Source organism: Etheostoma cragini, chromosome 20 (genome assembly GCF_013103735.1).
Source record: "Etheostoma cragini isolate CJK2018 chromosome 20, CSU_Ecrag_1.0, whole genome shotgun sequence".
In the NCBI taxonomy this organism is placed as follows: domain Eukaryota; kingdom Metazoa; phylum Chordata; class Actinopteri; order Perciformes; family Percidae; genus Etheostoma; species Etheostoma cragini.
In genome coordinates this window covers 10,634,777-10,652,605 of record NC_048426.1, presented here as the reverse complement: position 1 = coordinate 10,652,605, position 17,829 = coordinate 10,634,777, and the positions used below count along the sequence as shown (strand labels likewise).

Here is a 17,829-nt window from a genome sequence, read left to right as displayed (position 1 = left end):
TCTCTGATCTTCTTAGTGTCCTTAGCTTGCTCACTAAAAGGTAACCGTGGTTTCAGTCGTCAAGGTGCACACGGACGCCTCTTTAGTCAGGGAAAGATCGCTTGGCAACATACTTCATTCCATTTTACTCTTAAATTACATCATCCTAAAACGCTAAATATTTAATGCTGAAAATGTGTTTTTTCCCCTCTCAATGTAAGCTGTCTTTCATTCTAATTGCATACGGTATGCTTATCTGTACAGTCTCCAGTTTTAGTTAATATATAGGAAATCTACATATATTTACTAAACTTTTTCCAAACTGTTATTTCTAATTGTTTTCTTTAGTTTTTATTTGTATTTTCCAATAATAATCATCCCTTCCATTGCCATTGTGCAATGCATTGTGGGAGAATAGGGTCTTTCAAAAATGCATACTCATAATGTAGATCATTTTCATGTAATGATGTCCTGTATCAATGGTATTTTCTAGAAATGTTACTTTTCGAATCATTTTTTTTGCACACTCCTATTTTCACTTAACACTGAGGACAATATTAAAAAAGCTAAATAAAACTGATAAAAGTAAAAAATAGGGGCATTATAAATCATCTAAATGAAAAAGATTTATCATTTCCATTAGATAAAATGTTTCCTTCCTCATAGAAAACTAAGTTCATGTCAAACATGACATCCACATCACTTAAAAAAATACCAACACAAGATTGTCAGTTAAAATTAATACTGGTATCGCCCTCTCTTTCCTCCATGTCCTCCGTGTCCTCCATGTCCTCCTTGGTTCCATCCCCCTCCTCTCCAACCTCCTCTTCCTCCACCACCACCGTGGCCTCCCCAGCCACCTCCTCTTCCTCCCCCTCCATCTTGTCTTTTTTGCCAGGGTGGCATCTCAGGTGGTGGGGCCTCTATCTCGGAGGGACGACCTCCTCGGTCCGGGACTCTCCCCATCAGGATCTGTAGATAAGGGACAAGACAAGACCTGTGTCAGAACCAAACTACAGATTTAAGTAATGTATTGAGATATGAGGAAAAGTTATTATAGACCTTGTTGACAGCACAAGCCGTATTCTCCCTGCTGGAGCCGCTGCTGGTCTTCACCACGTTGCAGATGTCTTCTCTGGCAGCCAGCAGCTTGGCCATGTCCACTGTGGACTGCGGCCTCAAAGAGTGTCTCAGAGGCTGGTAGGCCCTCGCCATGCTGTCCACCCTAACCTAAACCACAGATACAAATAACATTAAATCAGTTTCTATTCCTATAATGGTCATCAGTTTAGACCCCCCCCCCCCTCCCCCTCCCCCGATTATTATTATTATTTAAACGTGCCTTGGCTCTGTCTGACCACCCAAATGACTGAACTGTGACATCCAGCCGTTTGATCAGCATCCTGCGCCGACACTCGTACTCTGAAGACAGAGCTGTGTTTATACTGTGCAACTTCTCCTGCAGAGATTTCAAGAAAAAAAAAGACCCCCAATGAGTTCATTCAAACCCCACGCAGAAACTAATACGGACACTAAAGTTCATGTGATTTGGTTCATTTCTGGTTATCTACTCACCCATTGTTCGCTGCACAGAGTTTTCTTTAGCACTGGGTTTTCAATGGCTTTATTTGGAAGATCTTTAAGTATGTTATCAACCTACAGTGACACACATGCTTCAATGCGTTAGCACAATACAAAAGAAGGAACAACGAAGCTGTCATATCTAAAATAGTACAATACAACATGTGAACAGATGCCTACAAGTCAAGTGTATTGGCCATTTGATTGACAACTTGTAGAATTCCGGCCTATGCATGACAACGACCCCAAAACAAACCCAGGGCAACTAAAGGAGGGGCTCTGTAAGAAGCATCTCAAGGTCCTGCAGTGGCCAAGCCAGTCTCCAGACCTGAACCCAATAGGAAATCTTTGGAGGGAGCTGAAAGTCCGTAATGCCCAGCAACGGCCCCAAAACCTGAAGCATCTGGAGAAGGTCTGTATGGAGGAGTAGGCCTAAATCCCTGCAGCAGTGTGTGTTTAAACCTGGTCAAGACCCACAGGAAGCATATGATCTCTAAATGCAGACAAAGGTTTCTGTACCAAATATTAAGGTCTGCTTTTTCTGATGTATCAAATACTTATGTCACGCAACAAAATGCAAAATTTAAAAATCATACAATGTGATTTTCTGGATTTGTTTTAGATTCCGTCTCACAGTTGAAGTGTACCTGTAATAAATTCCAGATTTACACTACCTGCTTTGTAAGTAGGAAAACCTGCCAAATCAGCAGTGTATCAAACACTTGTTCTCCCGTGTCTGTAAAAATATATCAATGGAAATGAGTGATACAAAAATGATCATTGCCAATCATATCGAAATATCAGTCAAATCATTTTGTTTTCTTTTTAGATTTTGTTTGGGCATTCCCAGGCCTTTATTTGACAGGACAGCTGAAAAGATGCGAGGGGGGAGGGGGGGGGACCCAGCCCCATTGATCCTTTTCATTTGTATGATAGAGATCACTGCAGAGCAGACAGGAAACGGCTAATTAAGAAGCCATTTAAAAGCAAATCTATGCCTTAAACTTTGTTAAGAAAAATTTGACCACAATATGAAATGTAACAGGAAGTTTATTGGGGGGGGGGGGGGGGGGGGGGGGGGGGGGGGGGGGTAGCCATGGTCTGGAATATGTTTTTGGAATACTGCACTTTTCAAATGAATTTGTTCAAAGCATGCACAACTACAACGCTTTATTAGCCTCGAGTCCCACCCTGGTAGGGTGACAAAGACTCTCACAGTGTCCTTTTGGTGGCCCTGTTATAGAGGCCCTTAAACGGTCCCACCTTGTCTCGGACTTGAGAGAGAACTCCTACTGCGTCCTGTCCTCCGGGCTCCGGTAGGTTCAGGGTTTCACAGATTGCCACGAGCTCATGACACACCGGACTCTTTCTGTGTTTTTTGGACACTCCTCTGCTCCTCACAATCTGCGCTGCCTGGAGCTCAGAGCTGAGGAACACTTAACAAGGAAACACAAAATCATATTCTCAAATTACTCGGTGACCACACAGAGCTTGTAAGCTGGGATGAGGAGCCCGGTTTGACTACATACAGATAAACTTGAGATGATCTTCTGTATTTCGCGCACGGCCCTTGGTGATCCCTGAAACCAGTTCGTGATAAGGACAGTGCAACTCTTTAAGCAAACCACTCATCTCCACCTGCAGGCTGTCTATGTCGTCTGGTAGCAGGACAGAGAGGAAACAGGTTGAATGTGATAAACAGACAGTTTTTCTTTTGCATCATTATCCGGTGGGAATAGATGTGGCTCACCTGGACCGGAAGTAATGCTTTCCTCCAGGGCACACAGCGGCTTCAACGTGGATGTCAGCCACCTGCACAGGTCCACATACTCGGGAGAGGACAGGCCACTCGCTGCGGCTCCGAGCAGCGCCTTCTCCTCCAGCAGAGGACCGTCATAGCTACGTAAGGTAAGCGAGGACAGACAAATTAGCGTCGAACCCTTTAGATAATAAAAAGAGTCTGTCTATTACAAACACACAGGCTGAGAACCTAACGGGGGACTCTGAAGCTATAAGCAAAGCTACGCAAGTCACGTTACCGCGCCATGCTAACAGCAATTAGCTTACCCGAGCTGCTCTAACGAGTCCAAAATGTCGCACTCCATCGCTGAAACTGTGAGTTTTTTCATGTGTTAGTCTACTCTAAACATGACGACGTTACGGCTACAACAGTGTCAACATAAACAGGTTTCGCACCCATTCATTTCTGCTGCGCTCTCGTGCCTTTCTCGCAGTTCCGGTCACGTACGTGAGCCGGAGTGAAACGTTTGTCTTTCCATCTCTGGTTCCGCAGCAATGTTTCCGCTCCAGGACTAGCTAGGGAAAGACTTCATAGAAAACCGCCATTTAAAAGGCAGCGTTGGACCCAGACTTAAGCACGACAATGTGATACATTTTCAAAATAATTCACTGTGAAGATTTGCTTTTGTCAGTGTTAAATTGTTTATGGAATAATACAAATTATTCAACAAATTGGTAACTGGAAATATGTGTGCATTGTATGCTTTTAAAGCAGTTAAAGGATTAAGCATTACATGATAGGAGTCTCTAAAATGTGAAACACTTTGTCTTAAATGCTTTATGTCGTCAAGCTAAAACAAGGTGCTTTTCAAGCGTTCCTGAGATTTATTTACAATACAGAAGTAGTATTTTATGATCCCATCTCCTTTTAAATATTAATAAAAATCTAACTAGTAGAGTAACTAGTAGACAGTTTGCAACTACACCTAATGTGCCCTGTTAAATGTAGCGCATTAAAAGCATAAGGTCAGAAAAAAATGGAACTGTATAGTACAAAATACTGCATAAATCATGATAAATGATATAAATATGAATCTTATGCCAGTATAAATCACATTTTCCTTAAACATAATAACCCTGTTAATACAATGTCTTGTCACCTCCTCGAAGCCTTTGGAGTAGATCTCCCACTTATGATTATTTGTCATTTATCTATATCATTTATGATATTTCTGGGTAAACGTAGCCGTCTGAACTTTACACATATTAGTTCCAGTATGACTTTGAATTGCAGAAGTCAAATGTCCTGGAGATTTCAGTCTTGATTGTTGAACTTCAAGTATTTTCTAAAAAGGAAGGACGTTTGTTTGATCAGAAGAAACACAATGAATTCCACACAGCAAAGGATTCAAACTCACCATTTTATTATGATAATGTTATTTGATATGTCAAATTACAAGTGTATGATGTAACATAAAAACAGTTACAAACATATGTATGCATATTTACATTATATATTTATGAAAAGTAACGAGCTACATCTGTATAAAGAAAATACAACTATGACGTGAGTTATTGGGACTATAAATTTTACATCATATACTTGGTATTCCCCAACCATGACAAGAAATACCTAGACGTGTAGAAACCAATAGAACCAGAACGAGAGATGTTAAATTATAAAATGGAAACTAGGATGGACGTGAGGCACTTTTTTGAGGTTGTCAGGATGTGAAAGCCGATGGCACTAAGAAACTTCAAGGGGGGGGGAGATGCACAAGAAAGAAATATGCACAAAGAGAGTGAAAGAAAGAAAACAGGCAGTGTTTACAGAATAGTTAAGAGTAGTACCATTTATACTGCAAGTTTCAAAACACAAATGTCTTCCACTATTTAGAACTAATCACATAAATGTTACATCAAGCGCTGTAAGATGAAAAAAAGCTTACATATAGTATCATCAGTGCACCAAAGCATCGGAGAATTGAAACCTAACCACTCAACTGCTGTGAAAAGTAACTTTAAAAACAATACACTGAAGAGAAACAGGTTTATATAGCTTTTTTTCTTTTTTAATCTACACAATGTCAAGAATGTACACTTGTATGCATTCCCAAAGATATGCACAATTTCCAAGATTGAAAGAGGATAAAAGACTAGCAGCAAAGTGGTTAAAACTGAAGTCTTGTATAATGCAGGTCAAAAAAATATATATATATATTAAAGCAGACAGACACATGTTGCATATATATAATACAGTACATGACAGGAAGTTGCACTGTGCTGGTTAATGCAGAATGAGAAGTGTTATTTCAGCATTCTCTACACTTTGTATAAATGCACGTCCTACATTTTGCTTCTCAGCCAGCAAGTTTAATCAGGTTCATCAAACCTTGGTTCAGCTTGCAATAATGCAGGGCAATCCAATTACAATGGGAGAATATGACAACCAACCCGACATTTGGTTACACACCAACCCCGCATGCACACAGCCAGCACACTAGAAACTAACACACATATACACACACACACACACACTTGTGGGCACACAAGAACGCACATATATAGTAACACTCGCACACCCACCCACACACACACGCACAAGTGTCCGCTTCATCACACAGACCAATCAAACTTCTAAAAACTCACCGTCATGGTTATATGCTGTTGGAGATTTAGGGTTTAACAGTCGTTCATAGCTGATTTTCTCTGTGAACATAATAAAATTAGTGATTGTATCTAGCAGCTTTTATATGTATGTATATATATATTTATATAACAAACTTTTGAAACAAGTGGACTGCCACTGCTGTACCGTGTTAGCACTATCCTTCCTTCTACCGTACAAAACTAGAGAGAAACTCTATTAGAAGCTCAATAGTCATTACCATCACAAACGCCCTCTACTTTTCAATGTGAAATAATACTAAAAGGTGACCTATGTACATAATGCTGTCAATTGAAGCTACAGTATATGCTGACAGCAACGATAAATACAGCTCTATCTTTAAAATTTCAAAGACAAAAAAGCTGGGATTATTATCAGAACTTAAATATAGTGTTAAGTATTTACATGTTGTTTGGAGTTTGGTACCGGGGGTTGGTCGTCTGCCTATATAGCGTTAAAGTGTCCTGTCCCGTCACTGACTCGGCCTGCAGAGAGGTCAATGTGTTTCCCACGTTAGAAAGTTTGCATAGAAAGTAAAGGGAGCGTAGGTCGGGGTGCAATTAGGAAAATAAATGGTCCTCCTGTAATCCGGTTATGTTGAGACCGAGGTGCCAATACATCCTGTTTAACCAGGAGTGAGAGGAGGTGAGAGGAGATGCGTATCTGTTGCAACAGCACATTAATGCTGTCCCAAATCTGCTGTTAAATACTGAGATAAATCCAAATTGGCACTCATTTCAAATCCAATAAGCCAAGGCATTAGTTAGGGATAATTTCATTGGTTATTGCAGCCAGACATCCAAACTGAACTGTTATAACTGTTGGGAGTTTGCTAATGTTCAGACTAGTTTGAGTCAACATTTTTTTTTTTAAAACAACGTTCAATTTAAAATGTTCTACACTTTTGGGTGGGAAATGGGATTTACACACACCTGGACTCCATGTTTCCCAAAGGATCTTAAAGGAGTAGTTTGCCATTTTGGAAATTATGCTCATTTGCTTTCTTGCTGAGAGTTGAAGATTGATACTTCTCTCTAATCGAGCAGTTACATATGAAGCCATTTAGCTTAGCTTAGCATAAAGATTAAACATGGGGAAACTTGGCTCTGTTCGAAGGCTAACGAATCGTTTTACCGCCATCGCAAAAGCTCACTAATTACTATATTTATATCATGTTTCTTTCATCTGGAGGGGACAAAAACAAAATGTAAACATGTTTTACTAGTGCGTTATGTGTGGGACTATTTCTTGGCCAGGCACAGAAACTTCCTACAGTTTTTGCATGGCAACCTCAACAGGACTCCAGGAAATCCCTGTGCCCATCCAAGAAACAGTCCCACAATAAAACCACAAATTGGCTAAACAACAGACAGCTATAACAGCGGAATGGATCTTCCCGTCTTAACGCTCAGAAAGAAAGCAATTAACTAAATTTCCCCAAAATGTCGAAGTATTCCTTTAACAGTTCGATCGTCTCTTTGTTCAATAGACAAAGGTGCTTCGGGAAAAAGGACTCTGTTACAAGTCAAAGCCTTCAGTCACGTAGTCAGCTGTGGCGTAACAAGACACCAAATCAACATGTGCACATGAAGACCTACACGCACACGCACACGCACACGCACACACACACACACACACACACACACACACACACACACACACACACACACACACACACACAACAAAACACCTGTATTAAATAGCTAAGATACTCAACATTCCTGAAACAATGCATTCATTCACCCAGGGCCTGTTAAATGAAGACATACGTAAGGAGTGGACTTTTTAAGGAACAAAGAAACACTACATTTCTGAGGGGGAAGTAAAAGAAAACAAAAAGAAAAACAGAGTCATGGGACAAACATGGAAATTTAGAGAGGGTGCTGCAACCAAAGCTTGGAGAGCAGTGCTTTTTAGGAGGGTTTTCCCCCATGCTAAGTCAAATGTTAAATTAGTCAAATTTATGTACAGAGTAATTCTAAATAATAAAAACAAAAATTGAAAAACCTAATTTAAGTGCCTTATCATTTAACCAAGGAGCACTGTCACCCCTTAACTCACCGAAACAAAACTTGCTGGTTGAGCAACCTTTCAGCCTTTTGTTGTCTTACAAATAATTCTAAAATGAGCAGGAAAACACCAAATAAGACACAAAAACACCAATTTCACTACAGCAGTAAAATCTTGGACTAAAACTGAAATCCACTGGAGTAAATGAAATTGGCATGTCATTGGTTTCAATTTAAATGGCTCAAGAGGTTCTAATGCGATTTCCATGACGTGGAAAAAAAAACCACTTTTGGGGAACCCGTCATGGTGAAGTCCTTACCATTCTTCCCTTCTAATCATGGAATCAATCCCTTTATTTTGGAATGCAATCAAATGTTCTAAATCACCTCGGGGGAAAGCAAGGTACTCATTTCAACAGATTCTTAAGGAATGTCAAAAGCTATACCAAGCTGTACCTTTTTAAAACCAAACTAACTTTTGAGTTTCTTTTTTCTTTTTTTACAACATTCGATGGAAAGGAAAACAAGGAACTGGCCATACAACCACCACATCAACATCTCTCGAAGGTTAAAATTACACTACATAAGAATTTGAGAGGGTTACCTTTACTCTTGGGGGGGGGGGGGGGGGGGGGGGGGGGGGATACCGTTTCTAGTGCACTTTTCTCTGTCTAGTAATTACATTGTCAGCAAATGCTTAAGCCAAGAAGGAAAGGCCACTGTTACCCAACTGTAAATTCACAAATAAAGCAAGAACATATCCCTTTTAGCATACTCAAACAGCAAGTATTTTTTCTGAACGCAGAATAGTTTTCTTTTTTTGTCATTAATTTGTCGCTCTCTGTACAAATGACAATTTTCCTTCATAAAGTTACACATTTCTTGCAGTAGAGGTGTGTGTTTGTGTGTGTGTGTGTGTGTGTTTGTGTGCGTGTGTGTGTATGTTTTTAGTAACATCTCCAAGTCTATTAAGCTTGCCACTGCCTACACCTCTTCTCCTTAGATTAAGCTCCTGAACTTAGCTTGGTGCTCGGAGCTCCCACAAAGCATATGGTTTGTCCTCCACAGCTGCTTGTCGGCGACAAACACAAACTGAAATCTCCAAAAGCCCTCAGAGCTGGGGATCAACAACATATCACCCCGTCTGAGAGGGGAATGAAAAAAGGATGCCGGCTTTTAATTTTCCGCTTTTATCCACTTCCTGTGTTAGCTAGCTTTGAGGGTGTCCCAGAGTCCGTCGTTAGGTCACCCCGCGGCCTTGTGCTTGCCTCCGCAGCAGCGGCAGGCTTCGCCACAGTGGTGGCAAGCGCGCAGAGGCAGGTAGCAGCACATGCAGGGCGCGATGAAGGAGAGCGCCACCAGGGCCAGCCAGCGCAGGCAGAACTGCTCGTCAGATGTGTCACATGAGCAGGGGTCTGAGAAGTCGCCCTCGGAGTCGGACATGCAGTGGTACAGCATGCTCTCGGCGCACAGCATGCAGCTGACTTTGTAGATGCACTGCTTGATCGGGTCGGGGGCGTCTTGGCACTGCCCCCGCCAGTTGTCTTCGTGATTGAACATCTCCCGACAGTAGATGCAGCGCGAACGCTCGCCGTCTTCTCGCCGCCGCCGGCCCTTTTTGGACTTGAGAAGGGGCGAGGGCTGAGTCTTGATGGCTGTGTCTTTGCCCATCCCCAGCCCCATACCTGTTCCAATGCCCATACCAGGGCCAGAGTGGGAGTCCCCACAGGGGCCATCAGGGAAGAGGTACTCGCACTTCTTACTGTCCAGTTTGTGGAAGGCGGTGGGAAAGTCCATGTCCTCACGGTCGGCCTCTTGTTTCCACATGACAGGGTGGCGGTAGTCCTCATAGCCGCGAATGAGCACGTCTTTGCGTGGGTTGATGCGGACGATCTCCTCTTCGTCCATGTGAAAACTGACATGACGAGTCGACTTGAAGGAGACCTTGACAAGCGGAGAAATTGAGAATTAGTTGGATTGCCCCAACGTGAGTGAAATGATGTTGAGATGTGATTGGTTGTGTGGATGAGAGGCAGACCTGTGGAGGCAGGTAGCGGCGGTTTCTGGAGGGGAATTCGTCGAAGGGTTGGGCGCGGACATAGCAGCCCCTGAATGGCTCGGTGGAGACAACGTTGTTCAGGGGCGAGAAGGGCTCTTTCATTGGGGTACAGATGGAGGGAGGCTCATCACACACCTGGGGAAATGCAGAAAAAAAACAATTTAAGTTTGATAGATTGTTTTTGGAAATGTATTCGAAGAATAACTCAATCCCCTCAGAAGGACATCTGACATTATTAATCAATCATTTAAGGTTACTTAACCGAAGCCCTTAATATCTTGTCATTCTCACATTCTATGTTAAAATCAAACTTCAGAGCGCACTGGTCGATCAATTCAGTTCTCTTGACAGTTTTGAGGTGTGTGTGTGTGTGTGTGTGTGTGTGTGTGTGTGTGTGTGTGTGTGTGTGTGTGTGTGTGTGTGTGTGTGTGTGTGTGTGTGTGTGTGTGTGTGTGTGTGTGTGTGTGTGTGTGTGTGTGTGTGTGTGTGTGTGTGTGTGTGTGTGTGTGTGTGTGTGTGTGTGTGTGTGTGTGTGTGTGTGTGTGTTCCACTTGTAACCACCGGGGGGCAGCCTGTGCCCACGCTCGGCCAAATGAGTGTGCTGTGTGGTGATGACTCAAGGCCCTTCTGTTGAGAACTCCGAGTTCCCATCAGCCTTGCATGTGTTCCTACAAACATTTAAACGATGATGAAAAATCACCAAACATGGCCTTTTATTAAGAAAAGAGTAGCAGTAGTGCACAAAAAAAGAGAAATGATGGAAACGGTGTGAGGCAGAACATTTTTTCCAACTCACGCCAAACAATCTCATAATTACAAGAGGGAAGCTCACTGCTGATCAATCAGGAGGATATGTCTATAAATGACATCTTGTAATGCCACGGTTGGCATCAAACCCATTTTAGAGTATAAATGCAAAAAAAACATTTCTAGAAATAAAATAAATAGTTATAGATCCAACAGGAGTGGCCCAATACTTCAGTACTCATGGCAACAACATCAAAAGGGATGGCTATTCATGATTCATGCCTGCAGAGGTGATGAGAGATGGGGGAGGATTGTCAGTTATTACATCAAGAGCTGTGTGATATTTCATGTCCAGCATTATTTCAGCACAACCATCTGTATATCTCCCAGCTAACATATGCAGTTTGCATGAAAATAAGCAGAATTAGGGGGTGACTAAAAACTTTCTTTATACAATCTTTATAGAGAAACTGTCTGAACTTTATCCAAATCAACTGCCAAACAAAGGGTCTTCACGTTATATCACTCTTCAAGTCCCACACAGTGATACACAAACATGGACACACGGCAGGTATATTCACACAAGTATGGGTTTGATCTCACCATATTCAAGAACTGTACACACTGGCTAGCTGTCCCTCTTTTCCCACACACACCCCGACCTCATCAAGGCAGGGTTAGTCCTCCTCTCTTCTCCTTCTCTCTCTGTCTTTCTCTCCCTCTCTCCCTCTCTCTACTCTGCATGTGGAGGAGGCTGCTGGCTCTGGTTAGTCAGTGCTGTGTGTAAAGGAGCCCACGCCAGTGCTTTAACGCACAGCGGAAATCTGGTTTGCTCCCAGCTGCTGCTACAGTAATTACTGTCCTGTGGTTGCTAAGAGATGCTTCCTTTGACTTTTTTTCCCCTCTTTTCTTCTTTTTCCCCTCTCTCTCTCCTCTGCTTGCTTTGCCCCCTCCTCCCCTCTAGACTGCTAACACATGGTGCGTGTATGTGTGTGACTTTGCTCCCTCTTTGCCTCCAAACATACCAAGTGGTGTAACGCACATCCACAGCGTCTGCAGGGGAATGTGAGGAATAGGAGACAGTGGAGGGAGAGAGAAAAGAGAAAGAGCAGAACAGGAAAAAATGACTGTGTGTGTGAGAAAGAGAGCGAGAGGCCAAATAGTCTGTGAGGGAATGTCATAAACCAGCTCCAGCTGGAGAAATGCAGCACAGAACTTAAAAAGCCAGATGACAGCTGTGTGTGTATGTGAGAGAGAGAAAGAAAGGAGCGAGGGCTGGGGGGGGGGTGAAATGGGAAACAGACTTGGGCTTCCTTTTTAAAGCGCTTGCCTAAGCCCCACCATTCAAAGGCATGCGTGGGGGCCAATCTGGAGAGGAGAGGAGAGGAGAGGAGAGAAGAGGAGAGGAGGTGTGATCCCAGGGGCTCAGGACAGGGAAGGCTGGGGTCGGCCTACAGAACATGCTAGACCTCTACATCAGACTGAGAAAAGAATGCAGAAGAAAACATGATGTGCATGCTCGGACATCTGATCACTCACTAAATGGTTTATGTGTGTGTGTGTGTGTGCGTGTGTGTGTTTGTGTGCGTGGGTATGTATATATGTGTGTGTTTCTCACATTCTAAAAATAGGGCTCAGCTTAAATGAGGCAAGCCATGAGTGGTGCTTATCTCTGTCTTAACTTAAAAAACAAACAAACACAGCCTTCGTTCTGGCCCATGTATCTCTTTACCAAATGGTTCAACATTTCGACGCCCATTAGCCTTGTTACAGAGGGTTGGATAAGAAAGACCGATACCACTCTCATGTCTGTAGGCTAAATATGAAGCTACAGCCAGCAGCTGGCTATGTTAGCTTAGCATAAAGACTGGAATTGGGGAGAAGCTAACCTGTCTAAAGGCACAAAAACAATCTGGCCACCTGCACCTCTAAAGCTCACTAAAACATGTTATATCTTGTTTACTTCATTTGGGCAAAAACCAAATAGTTACTTTGCCTCTTACCCGCTAAATAGAACCACAAAGTGGATTGTTTTAACGCGTTGGGTTTTGTAATAATTAAAACAAAGTGATCTAATACTTTAACAGGTAGGTGCATTTTGTTGCCTAGAACAAAGCCCTTTATGCTAAGCTAAGCTAACAGGCTGCTGGCTGTAGAGCTTCTTTTTTAACAAAGGCATATGAGATTGATAACAATCTTCTTATCTAATTCTGAGCAACAAAGCTAATGAGCATACTTCCAAAACTGTCAAACTATTCTTTTTTAACACTCTTCTTCCTTGCTCCACGGTGCTTTATGAAACACTACTGAAACACACCAAACCTATCTCAAGTGTCTGGTCTGTGACTGAGGCTGGAAAAGTCAACTGGCCAACAAAACCTCTGTGTACTAAACTGATAAGAGAAAACTTCCTGCCAGTGCTAAATTAGATGTGGATGTTTTTCTGTGGCAATGGGGGGGGGAATAGAACACATTTTTCTTTGTAGTAGCGGAAGGACGGTGGTGGTACTGCATAATTCCTGGCAGTGGGTCATCACAGCTGAGAAGGGTGTTTTTTGTTTTTATGGGTAAAATATTGTGTGTGTGTGTGTGTGTGTGTCTGAGTGAGAGGAAGAATGTGGTAAGCTTGTGAAGGGCATACAAGTGGGTGCTGAGCCTCAGTGGGCAGGATGTGGGCGGAGAAGACTTTCTTGAAAACACACACACACACACAAGTCAAACGCTTTTAACAATGCAAGGCTATCATGAATTCCAGTAGTTCAAGTTTAACGACATTCTTTTTTTTTTTTTTTTTTTTAGAGATGTCTGAATTAAATCAAGGAATTAACAAGGCTTGATGGTGACCTCCCATGCTGATGAGACACTGGTGTCTGTTTTCTCAACAAGGTCACCCCAGGACCCATCTCTTGCTTCTAAAGGGGGGCCCGTCAATAATACAAGCCATAGGCCAGAACATAGAGTGTTCTATATCTATATCCTATATACCATAAACCATATTCCTCTCAGAGCCTGTGTCAGCTGAGACCCTGTTTTATCAGGTTATCTGTTCGAACAGTGATTTGACTTTATGATGGAGTATAAAGCTACACACCTTTTTGCGTGCTGGTATTTGCTAGATCTCTGGCTACGGGCACTTGCCGCTGGTTCACTTCTCTTTCTGTGTAGCCCAGGTCTCCGACCGCAACATTCGGATGCCAAATCACCATGGTGACACCCTCGGTGGCTCACTCACTGAACCTTGTGAACACCCCCTTCTACCCCCCTCATGCTGAACCCCCCTGCTGCCTAGCAACAGTGGTGCCATTGGATTTCCTGTATGTTCAGACTGATTCCTTAAAAAGGAACTTCGCCACAGGAACGGGAACGCAGCTCTCCCTCCTTCTCCCCTCGTCGTCGTGTCCACATCGTACGGGATGTAAGATACTAGGCAAGTCAAAGGTGATGGCAAGCCTCTGACAAGTGCTAAAAACGAAATCACGGGAGGTACAGTGTGTCAAAGCTCCAGTTCAAGCTTGTTAAACGGGAGGGGCAATTTCAATAAACAGTCAGCAAAAACTAAAAACACCATACAATGCAATACACCAGCCCTGCATTTATACTTGTTGAGGCTACTATTTTGGTTGTGTTTTGACTCAATTATTTAGTATATTTTTTGAAAGCTGTACCTTTTGTTGACCCCACAAACTACAGTGTGGAAAAAAAGAATCAACACCTCCTGTAACAGTGGCAAAAGTAATTTATTTTATATTTCACAAAGGTAGCAGCACCTATTGCAGGACTGTTGTATGCATCGGATGACTTCTTGTCACTCGCTGTAAGTATGCATTACGAGAATTGCCCTGTCTCCCACGGAAATGTCTTTTCACCTACTTTGCAATCAGCCGAACAGGTGACTGACATTCCTGTAAGAGGCCCGGTATCTTAAACAAATGAACATGGGTGTGTAGACTTGAACTATATACCTGCTGCCTTTCTCCTGCTAACGAGAACACGGCATTCCTAACCACACATGTCGATGGTCAATAGAATGCCACATGTCAGGAAAAGGGCAAATATAAATACAACTCTTCAACATAATGCGCCTTAACAGTTCTCAACCTGTCAACAAAGATTCAGGTTGAAGAACAGTGAAATAACCGAGCTGCATTTGAACAACCAGGTCCTGAGGCAATAGTTATTATATTGCCATCGATTGTAACATGAGTGACAGCTACCAAGTTAGACTGATAGAGACAGCCGAGCCTGCTCTAGCACAATTGCTGGCCAACACCTAGCTCCACCTCAGGGTTGGCTGGCACTGGTTAAACACCTGTAAATCTCCAAGAACAACTGTTAGAAAACAAAGACCGCTGTCAGCAGACCCGTCAGGACTCAAAGACATGGCTCAGGTTCAAGCTATGACCTGCCTCCTATTTAATAGTTAGGGGAGGTTGAGTAATAAAACTAACAAAAAGATACTTAATAAAAAACGAATCATGTTTCTTTTTACGTTTCTGCATGTGAGATAGGTAGCAAGACTCCTCAAAGTCAGCAAGATAAAATATATGTTAAACATTATTATATATTTGTCATACTAAAACTCAAAACCAGAACCTCTCACTCACCGGTAGTCCATCCTCGGGAGTATCCCCTTCCCCAAACGGCCGACAACCTGGAAGAAAGAACCCAGAGGAAAAAGATGAGCGGCTGACCTGATCTCGGTATTGACCTTAAACAAACACAGGTAATGTTACGGTTAAATAAGCAACTGAAGGCTTACAACAGAACACAATCTATTTATCAGCATTGTGGCACATACCATAATTAAAACCTCACACAGTCCCCAATGGAATTATTGATTAGCATCAGGTTTTTGTACATTATAAAGCCTGTATAATAACACATATAGCACATTTTTGTGTTGTAGATAGCTATATTTCGTTGGCAGGTACAAGGAAAGACTTGTTTTGGGAACTTCACTAGGGGGCAGAATACCAGTGAAATCGTGTTCCACTTCCTTGTACTATTTTCAAACCTCAGCTACAGTTCTAAGAATATGTGTAATTAATATTGTATTTATCAAGCCCACTCCACTCTCAATGGATGACATTTCCTCTCCAGAGCACATTTAAACCAACAGATTTACATCGCTGATTTGTGTCAGGCCAGAATAGGACAAGACTTCTGTTTTTGCTCTGACTGTAGCCTCATGGACATATGAAAGCTGCTTTGTGTCAGTGGGGCAAACAGAAGTTAATGAAATATGCATGTCTAGAACAATGTAACCCCAACCTCGGCTGCAACGCCATGTGTCATTTCCGCATCCAAGACACCTCGTCTGCCGATGCTGGAGTCGGAGCTTGTGTTTCAGGTATCAGGCTGACCATGTTACAGCTTTTTATTACCACAGAGAAGAAAACTGTGGATGGTGTAACCCGAGGATATTTTTACACAAAATGCTGTTTTGTTAAACCCTTTTCTACTAATAAAGCATGGTGACATGTTTCACATTGTGGGCACCTTAGTGAAACTACGTAGACGTACTGACTAAATACAGCATCAGATTTAAAAATGCTGCATCCTTGGTCTTATTATTTAGGAAACTTCAAGTTAAAGGTTTTCTCTCCCATGCATGGCTGGAGATGTAATAAATCAATGAACAAAAGTGAAGAAAAATGTAGATGATAAAATATAATAACAAAACAAAATAGCATTTAAGCCTTAGTAAACACATAACACTACTACATGTCTTAAAAAAGAGCAAACCTAGCATTTCATTTTTATGATAGAAAAGAACACTGTTCAAAAACCTAAAAGAAGAGAAAAAACTGTCTACATTTAGGGATGGAATACAGCTATACAGAGGACAGAAGGTGTGTGTGTGTGTGTGTGTGTGTGTGTGTGTGTGTGTGTGTGTGTGTGTGTGTGTGTGTGTGTGTGTGTGTGTGTGTGTGTGTGTGTGTGTGTGTGTGTGTGTGTGTGTGTGTGTGTGTGCGCGCGCACATTTCTCCACTACACAAAGAAAGAGGCTTCCTGCAGCACGACTCTGGCAGTGCTGGGCCGCGAAGCAGCCTGAGCCATGTGCCCGGCGTTGTCATGGCAACAGAGGACTGCAAGACTGATATACACACACGTGTGCACACATACACACAGGCAAAACATATTCTCCCCCCCCGCACACACACACGCACACACACACATTCACGCAGCAGTCCACCAGCAGAACGATGCAACAGGAATGCAGAAGAACGAGAGAGGGAGAGAGAGCGAGAGAGACTCCCAACCATCACCTGCTGAAGCGTTTACTAGCAGTCAGACACTGTACCACCTCTGGGTGTAGGGAATGTGTTTAATTACACTGACCAGCTATAAGAGATGTTCAACCTTCCTCCCCTCATCCTGTTATGTGAACGGAACTAGGGTTTCAGCTATTTTCATTCAGATTATTTTCTCAATGAATCATTTGGTCTATGAAAAGAAAACAGTGAAAAACAACCATGGTGCTTATTGTCCAACTAGTAATTTATTCAGGCAGAGCTATTTGAAAAGCAAGCCCTACAGTTGTTGCCCAGGAAGTACAAATCTCAGATAAGCGCTTGTGGGCAAGAGGCAACTGATGCCTCGTAGCGATAAGCCTTTACGATATGTTCTGCTGTACCTCCTCTATGCTCCCCAGGGTTCCCAGGTCTAGAGAGTAAAGGAGATTATAGCTCCCCAGCCAGCCAGCCTCTTGTGTAACATTGGGCCGGGTGGCAGATTGCTGAGCTGGCGATTCTCCTGCTAATTGGATGACTTTGCAACCTCTGGCACTGTACTGAAAAATATTGTTTATCAGGACCCAAAGCTGCTAACTAATCTCAGAAACACAGCTCCACCCAAGTGTAATATCTAGTTTAGCTTGGAAGAAAACGAGGTATAGATGCCATCCGGAACACTACCTTTTTTAGACTAGACTAGCCAGTCCTCAAACTTTAGCAGCACAAAAACCCAACCTGGTCAAGTTTCTTCTGACTAAAGCTCTATCCCTATCTCAAGTTGCCTTCCCCCCCCCCCCCCCCCCCCCCCCC

General features: G+C 42.7%; 2 protein-coding genes across 2 annotated transcripts in view; both read right to left on the bottom strand.

The window, feature by feature from the left end:
- Nucleotides 1-347: 347 nt before the first annotated feature.
- On the bottom strand, nt 348-3,838 carry fam98b (family with sequence similarity 98 member B). The gene is made up of 8 exons (XM_034859210.1): nt 3,628-3,838; nt 3,311-3,459; nt 3,090-3,218; nt 2,824-2,996; nt 1,555-1,635; nt 1,322-1,438; nt 1,042-1,209; nt 348-951 (listed from the first exon to the last, which is right to left on the bottom strand). The coding sequence occupies exons 1-8, from the start codon at nt 3,687-3,689 to the stop codon at nt 718-720; spliced, it is 1,113 nt and encodes a 370-aa protein (XP_034715101.1). The 5' UTR covers nt 3,690-3,838; the 3' UTR covers nt 348-717.
- A 4,641-nt stretch (nt 3,839-8,479) lies between these two features.
- Nucleotides 8,480-17,829, bottom strand: part of spred1 (sprouty related EVH1 domain containing 1) — a 29,208-nt gene continuing 19,858 nt past the window's right edge. The window contains exons 4-6 of the mRNA XM_034859208.1: nt 15,388-15,434; nt 10,016-10,171; nt 8,480-9,921 (exon numbers count right to left, since the gene is read on the bottom strand). Of these exons, the coding sequence (XP_034715099.1) occupies nt 9,223-9,921; nt 10,016-10,171; nt 15,388-15,434 (902 nt within the window). The 3' untranslated portion in view covers nt 8,480-9,222. The remainder of the gene's footprint in view (nt 9,922-10,015; nt 10,172-15,387; nt 15,435-17,829) is intronic.